Raw genomic sequence first — 8,543 nt, forward strand, 5'->3', positions numbered from 1 at the left:
AATAGTTTAAAAACTAGAAATTTGTTAAAATTTAGATGAAATTAAAAGAAATGATATGCATGAAAGAAGCCGAACAAACATGGAAAACACGCTGAAAGATCTTCTTCAACAATTCCAATGCTTGTTGCGATTGCGGTAAAAATTCCATCCAAACAATCCCCCGTTTTGATCATCAATGTTCTCTCTTTCTCTCCTGCAAATACCAAAAGTTTAAAGTTGACTTTGTTTGACAGTCAATTATACGGGGAATCAATTCAAATTTAATTTTTGAATTGCAACGACTAATTACACTAACAGCAATCAATACATGCATCTCAGGAAATAATTATATACTAATACGGTTTATCATTGTAAATTTCACCACTTCAAATTCTGCAAGATTCACTCATTGCATGCGTTCATCAAAGTGGCTATGAATTGTCAGTGTATGTCTTCACACCTCACAATAAATGCTTTCTTATTAGCTATATATGTTCCGCTAACCATATTTCGGCTCTTCTGGGTTCCATTTTCCAAAAAATTTCCCCGCAAGATGATTGCCGTAACTTTCCATGAATAAACAAATCTGAATTGACTGGAATTATCAAAATATCAATGGCGTTATTCTTTCACAACTATCAAAAGTTACTTGTTCCTTCGGCGATAATACTTGTCATCAATGAATCAAAAAGAAAAAGATACAAAAATTCAATTTTACCCGACGTCGCGGAATTCGATGATGCATATAAATGGCCAGAAAATTGATCAGTTCCTTTAGTTCCGTGTACATATTCCTTCATGAAAACACAATCATTTACTCGAAGCAAAAATACAAATGCAACTGCGAGACATTCGCAAGTTAAAACATAGAAGTCATATTTCATGTAATTTAATCCGTTCTAATAAATTTCTAATTTCAAAAAATCTAGTCTAGAAGGCCATTAAAGGTTAGCTGCTAAATTATACTTGACAATTTGAAGTCATCCATCCTATCATCCAAGGATATCTTCCTAACAAGAAAGTCAAGAAATGTTTCGTACAGTCCGGATAAGCTATCACTATTTCGCTCCAACAAAGTCTCTTTGCAGCCAGACAGCAATCATCGACATCAACTAATCGAAAAGAAAAATCGGCAAACAATAAAATCAGAAAACGATCTTTTCGTGTAATGCAAAAATTTGCATATAATTTTAGCGTGAGGATGTTTATTTAGATGAACTGAATGAGAATATGCAAATTTACCTCACGATAAATGTTTCACTACTATGCATTCTATATCCCTTACAACATCACTTATCCTTGACCTGCTGATGAAATCGAAACTTTTGTTTTCCATTCACTGATTAAATTGTATTTGAAATGCCAAAAGTTCTTATCAAATAAGACTTTGTCGCCAAGTTTTTAACATATCTTTGCGTGATAGCGCACTAATTTGCTATACAAATTCAATTCTCTCCGTGTACTTAAAAGTTTCATCTCGAAAGTAATTTTGTTGTTTACATGTGCTCTTGCACATTTCACTCTTTTCTAATGATATCAAAGTGATAACAAAAAATGTATATCATATATCGCTGAATTGGAATTGCTCAAATTAAGTAGCTATTTAACAAAGTAATGAATAATTCCTTATTCATTTACTTCTCAATTCTTTCAAAGATTACAAGGTAAAACTAAAATGAACATCGGCGAATTGAATGGAATCAGTGTCACCCATAAACAGCCTAAGTTTCTTGTAGACATCAAAGTTTGTGTAATCAGTGAGACTCGTAATATTCCGATTACTTTTAATCCTAAAATATCTATCACTCCAGAAAGATTAGCAAGGAGGACAGCATAAAAACAAAAGCGCGCGTTTACGGCGGCATTGCCCGGCTGACGCGTCCGTCAATGAGAGAAATATCTCTTCCAACTACAGAAGCATTATTCCACGATGCTCCTTCAAAGAGTACCATTTCATTGATTACTATTGTTTTACGGAACAGTTCGAATTCTCACAAATTCCCGCGATCTCCCATTGTTATTAGTAAGAATGCAAAAAATTATGTATTTTGATGAGTAAAATTGAAGTTTTAATTGCTATCAGACAGCCACATATACTAATCGATATTTTATTCAAACACACTGATAAGTATGCTTTCTGAAATTTCCTTAAATTCGTTTTTCACCCCTTTTTGCAACGCTCTGCGATAAGGTAATTAGACTTTTGCATCTGCAAAATCTTATGAAATCACTGTTATCACTTTCACAGATAATGGTCTATCATTGATAATGAACCTTCCTGTTAACAGCAGCAACATTACTAAGCAGCATTATTCTTCTTATCGTCAGTTTTTCCTTCTAACAGTTGTAATTGCGTGTGTGATCAAGATTTGTAAGATTCTATGTTGTAATCGATAGAATAAGTGAGCTATTAATATTGAAATTACGGAAGCGGAATTTTCTCCGGAACGATTAGCGAGAGAGGGATTTTCTGAGGATGAATTGACGAAGGTAAGATTGGTTTTTGTAACTTCGGAATCATTTATATATTTATTTAATTCTACATAGTTTCGTTTCTTTAGTTGTTTCGTCCGAAATAGTACAGTGATATTACCGTATCGTTTGTTGAGTATCTGAAGAGTAGCGATAGAACCCGTTTGTTTCTTTCATCTTTTCTTCTTTTATAATGAACCATTTTATCACTTATATCATTCATCATCCCAAACCATCTCGCAGATAATCAAATATAAGATACGAAAAAAGTGAGAAATTACGGTAAACACTGAGGGAAGAAGAAATTCTCATACTAACCTACTATTGATTACATATGATCTGTTATTTGATTAATTATTTGAGTAACAAAAACCTTTAATTTCAATGTATTTTAAGTGATAATATGATAATGAATTGATCTGATTGTCTGTTTGTTGGAAATGATTTCTAATAAAATCTGTTCTCAAACATATATAATTATATACCTTGTAATTACTTTTTTATAATTAGAAATAGAAATATTGATAAAAATAGGCTATTTTTGGTGATTTAAGTGATTTAAGTAATTTATTTGTCAAAATAGGTCTAATTATTTGAATTACGACTTCCGAGAAATCCCGAAGCTTCTCACATAATTTCCCTTTTCTTCAGATTTTTATAATTCGCTGAATTTATTGATTACTTTGTGCAAGAAAAGTTTTTGCGAATATATTGTGAAGCAATTGCCGGTAAATCGATCCATGAAGGAAGAGGGATCACTCAGGTAGAAATAGAAATTTTGTAAAATTGAACCTACAGAAGTGCAAGATCTTTGTTTCTTATTGGACGAGTTTGTATAGCTGATGACATTTGGTGATGTTCAGGAAACTACCGATGAATTTAGCTAGATCGATGATAGACAGTTCAATATTACATTCACTTTGTATTTGAGAAACATGTTTCAAAATGAAATAGCTCGAAAAGATTCCAAACTTTCAAATTATTTTATCACATTGCTGAAGTGTCCTCATTAATGTTCCAACTAATTCCCATTCTGTTTCAGGAATTAAATGCAACAAAAACAATTTAGAAATTTTTGGTATCTCTAGAAATCACTTCTCAGCTCTTCAGGGATTTCAATTATTTCATTCTGTATAATTAATTCCTCATCAATCATGGTTATATTAACACTTAATAATGGCGTACTCATCAAATCAAACATTAAGGTTGACCTGATTTGAATTAAATGATTAAAGGAATGCTCCTATTATTGAACATGAGATTCCTACGGAATACAGATATTGCTAAACCTTTGCAAATAGGATAGATTAGATAGAACTAAGATACAATATGTTGTCGCCTTAAATTAATTTAATCAATATCAGACATGTAAAGTAAATGGAACGTCAATGGATGAATTTGTGTATTTCAACGATAAAATGATAAGTAACTTTTAAATGCAACTTACTTTGACATCTGAGCCAATTAACGCTTCCTAAAATTACTGCTTTTTTAATCCATTCCATTGACATTTTTCTTTTTTTCATAAATATTGTTTAAATTCTTAACATTTATTTGACAATATATTCCACAATGTGTTAAAACTTTCCAAGTTACGATCATATGATAGAATAAGTTAACTGATATTTTCGTTTATTATTCTTAGCATCCATCAAAATGAATTAAAGAAAAGATCATTTTAACTAAAAAAGAATAAATGCTTCATCTTATTACAATTTAAAAAACAGTTTGAGGGATAAACGATAACGATTGTATCATATATTTGAATTTATTCAAATATTAGCAAATAGAATCAACAGATCAGGAATTAGTGAACTGTACTACCTGTGGCAAATACAATGATACGATAATTGAGCCTGGATATAAAAAGGATTGGGTAATTGTAGTTCTGTAGTATTTTCTTATGATTACCAGAAAAAAAAAGAGGAAGAAGGATTTTAGCAATGCAAGCAACTTTCGTTTTCCAAAAGATAATTAATGTTCAAATAGAGCTTTCAAACATTAATCTAAATTAATGAATATTATTAAGAAAGAAGAATTAATAGAAAGATTGGTTTGAGGAATATCGATTTATTTTGCTTCTGCTCAATGAATCGATCAATATTCATCATAGATGTTGTTGAATATAAACAAATACGATTAAAAATTGTACTTCTTTTAACATGCTTTGTTTTATGTAATTGCTCGTTTTTTACAAACAAAGTGTGATACAGCGCTGCTTTTACAGTCTTCTGAAACCCAGGAACCATTGGTCAGTAGTATTGCGCAGTGCTGGGATGGATCACGAAGTGACAGCTTTGAAAATGACAGAGTTGTACCATCTATCCAACGCCATGTACTACGTACATTGTCATAAGCAAGGCCGATCCATACCGATTCCCAGCCAAAAAATGATAGCGTACCTAGAATAGGTGAATTTTGACGAGAAGAATGGAATTTTAGAGTGAGTCATTAACTGCCATCTGTTAAGGTAGGGTTGTCCAAGTATTCTTTTTGCTTGGCAGGACTTAGTGTTCTCTAAATTTAAAAGTAATTTGAGAATTAAATTATACTTTGCAAATCATAATTTTCATCGGAAGAATGAATGGATACTAAATCAGATGGTCCATCACTTTGACCACTATATGAACGACATTTCTCACGTGCGCTTTTCTGTGTCAACCTGGTCAACTCATCCGTTTCCTCGTCAATGCTTGCAACATACTGGAAAATAGATAGCAACTATATGTTAATAATAATTCTTCCTTCAAGCGATTTGTTGTTTGATTAATATTATGAAATGTTAGAAAAAAGAATATGTCACCTTATAGCAATACGGTATTTTGACTCCCAATGATTGATTATAGAGATAAATCGGTCCATCCCATTCAAAATCTTGACATACTGCAAAAAACTTTTGTCGGATATCTTTTTCAGCAAATATGCTTAGAAGAAAAGATATAGGAAGGAACTTAGCTACATTATTCCTGAAATATTCACTAACATTTTTTGGCTGGATGATTAGAAGATGAAAGCTCTCCGTTGTTACTATGATCGTTAATTGTACGATGTTCGATGGCGATTGCTGGATGTTTCGAGATGGCTAAAGGGAAAAGTGCGTTTTCCTCTACCTTTCGTTCGGAATTGGATGAATCACTTTTTATCAAACCCGCTTTCATTTCAGCTACCGCAGTTTCCAGATAATCTGTTGGCAAACATGTTGTTGACAAACTGTCTGAAGCTGAGGAAGCTGAAGAGGGAAAATCACGTTTCTGCCTGCAAAGTCTGCTTCGTATGAAATCGAAATATAAGCAATTGAGTAGTCGTTGATAAAAATCTCTGTTTCGCCTGCTAGAGTGACCGGTCCAAACTATCGAATGTCCAACTGTTAAGTGAACTAAACAATATATGATCATTGCCCAATTTCATCAAGTCCAGATGTATAACACTCTTGGAGTAATTTGCTTAATACTCTCAACTTCATTGTCATAAGGCTATTGTAATATTTACAGCCTTATCACTAGTAATGATCACATCACAGATTCGATCATTGGTCCAGTATTCCTTCTAAAATATGTTTAAAATAATCGATACCTGGCTATCGGGAAACACTGAACATTTGGTGCAACAGTTGTTGTTGGTGTTCGAGGGTTATAAGTGGTTACTTTTAGTGGTGCTTTTGGTGTTGTCACCGTACTGGTTGCTAAACATCCATTACATCGTGGTATCACTTCCAGAACATGGAACCAAATAGTTGATAGTAAAATATTACGCATCGTCTAATTTTTCTCAATCATAAATCTAAACTGGGATCAGAAGATTTCACGTCTTTATGTTCTCCTGAAAACATATTTGACAGAGAGAGCAATCATAAGGTTTTACACTATATCCAGTTATCGGATCTTTAGATCTAACAATTCATGTTATGTGGCAGATGTTGTCTTAAGACCACTTCCATCAAAAGAGTGGACACTTATTAAATCGATGCATGAAAGAATGGCTGTTCTAATTAACCGTTAAAAACAATTTAAGTTCTAAACTAATTTTTGGAAACCTAACTGCTTTTGTTCTAAAAGTGCAGTAATACTAAATAAAGGCATATTGATTAAATGATCAAATAATCGTGATGCTTGAAAGTTAATATAACAAAACTGCCGTTAGAAATTAGCGAATAATCGAATGACGTCGGCATTTTAAGTGATCCAAAATTCAGACAGAGTCCAACTGAATGGGAAGTAAACCAATCATTCCTTCAAGAATAATCATGCATCACCTATTTTAGAACATTAATTTCATAGTTGAACTCCCTAATGCTGACATTTTTTAAATTTTTCTAATCTGATCATCCCAATTTCGTAATTCTTTCCGTATTATATAAAAACAGTCTAAGAAAGTACTCATTATTTACATACATACCATACATTCACGTCATTCAAATTATGGAAAATGTTTCTTGTACGACTATTCTTCATCTTTGCATACTTCACCGACAAATGACGCCTTCGTTGTCAAGGCACTACAACCTCACAAATAAAAATACATCAATCTTTTTGCCATACTTTACCTTTCATTTCTTTACAAGCATTGGTCAAAATGTATAGTGTAGTTTGTGCTTTAGAAAGGTAAGTGTCACCATCCAATTTTGACAACAATGATTTCAAATCTAACTGTACAAACTAGATAAGCCACTAAACCAAAGAAAAATCTAATTACTTTGATTTTACAAATACAAAATTATGTTCCACACATTTCTTATCAATTCATCCTTGTCAGTACAAAAATCATTGTTTTTTGTGTGACACGATTCCGGCAGGCAATTACATCACCGACAGTAAAAAAGGGATTTGAATTCTGAAGAACCATTCAAAGTTAGCCTGCAGAAAACGATTAATGAGGGAAGTTGAAATTACCATACTGCCAAATTACTCTCTCATTTGCAATTATTGTTGATTCGCAAGAATGTTTCGAGCTGCATTTTTGCTTTAATTGATAACTAAAGAGAACTTGAAGCATTCCCAAACATTTAACATCATCAGCAATATAATATTCTAATTTAAAATATTTCCACTCTCACAAAATGCATTGTAAATCCTTTTCCAAAAAAAAAGCGTCTTTTACAAATTTCTTTTATTTTGGCATTTATTATTTTTCCACATGAAAATAACACCATTTTCATAAGGATTACGTTAAAATGCATAATACTGTTAATATACTAGCTACCCTTACTGTTCAACAATACAGACGAATTTCGTTTGTCCAAATTCAACATTTAAATTTAATTAGTTGTGCATTCACATTTCTATTAATAAATCCCTGGTTTGAGTACTCACCAGATAAAATCTGCATTTTTAGGGTACAAAAAGAACAGTCAACTGCTAATTCGGCGAGAATATTAAGAATTTATCGACAAATTTAATACATACAAAACAAGAAAATAAGAAATCTCGATTTAAATATGGCAGAATTTTACTCAACTAAGAAGAAACTTTTTCTACTGATTACGCCGCTTCTAGCAGCTGTTTGCTACAAAAATCTTTCGCTTTTTGCAAAATTTCTATTTCTGATAATTTCAACCTTTCAATCATAGATTTGCGGATTGTATCAGATGAAATGCTGAATCCGGACGGTTTTGGATATGTTACTCTAACTGGGTCGATTACTCTGCCATATGCTCTAAGAAGAAGAGCGAAACGATCATGAAGAAAATTCCAAGCTCCCTTGATGTTATCTGAAGAGCTTGCTGCTTCCTCAACTTGTTCAGCTGCTGAAGGGACTTCATCCAAAATATAAATTTGAGCAAAACGGAACAATGAATCGTGGAAATATGGCTCACACACGCTTATTTCGAAAGCAAAAATTGTCGATTCAGCAACAAAGCCAAGAGCATGGAACAGACGCATCCGTGCATCTTCACGTTTCGATTTTGGAAGTCCTGAAAACAGTATTCTTCCAAGGAAAAAAATTGTAGTTTAAGCTATCGTTTAATAGCTTTTCTTTCCAATTGCTTCTATTCCTGAAAATCTGGCGTCAAATAATTCACGTTCTCCAATATTTCCCTCGGTATTCCGCACATATTAACGAATAAAGTGCGTAAATCGTACGTTCATTTTGTT

The 8,543-nt window shown here is 32.6% G+C and overlaps 3 protein-coding genes across 3 annotated transcripts in view; all 3 read right to left on the bottom strand.

Moving 5' to 3' along the window:
- Positions 1-41: 41 nt before the first annotated feature.
- Positions 42-769, bottom strand: LOAG_10452 (hypothetical protein; the record flags this gene model as incomplete). Its single annotated transcript, XM_020448166.1, has 3 exons — positions 42-193; positions 484-565; positions 698-769. The coding sequence occupies 3 exons, from the start codon at positions 767-769 to the stop codon at positions 42-44; spliced, it is 306 nt and encodes a 101-aa protein (XP_020301666.1).
- A 3,854-nt stretch (positions 770-4,623) lies between these two features.
- Positions 4,624-6,206, bottom strand: LOAG_10453 (lectin C-type domain-containing protein; the record flags this gene model as incomplete). The annotated part of the gene is made up of 5 exons (XM_003145977.1): positions 4,624-4,853; positions 5,004-5,154; positions 5,255-5,334; positions 5,435-5,706; positions 6,025-6,206. The coding sequence occupies 5 exons, from the start codon at positions 6,204-6,206 to the stop codon at positions 4,624-4,626; spliced, it is 915 nt and encodes a 304-aa protein (XP_003146025.1).
- A 1,682-nt stretch (positions 6,207-7,888) lies between these two features.
- The window catches only part of LOAG_18955 (SET domain-containing protein 3), a gene marked incomplete at its 5' end in the record, with an annotated part of 3,398 nt that continues 2,743 nt past the window's right edge, over positions 7,889-8,543 (bottom strand). Inside the window, one exon of the mRNA XM_020451616.1 lies at positions 7,889-8,362. Coding sequence (XP_020304586.1) covers positions 7,929-8,362 — 434 coding nt within the window. The 3' untranslated portion in view covers positions 7,889-7,928. The remainder of the gene's footprint in view (positions 8,363-8,543) is intronic.

Source organism: Loa loa (assembly GCF_000183805.2).
Source record: "Loa loa unplaced genomic scaffold supercont3.740, whole genome shotgun sequence".
Taxonomy (NCBI): domain Eukaryota; kingdom Metazoa; phylum Nematoda; class Chromadorea; order Rhabditida; family Onchocercidae; genus Loa; species Loa loa.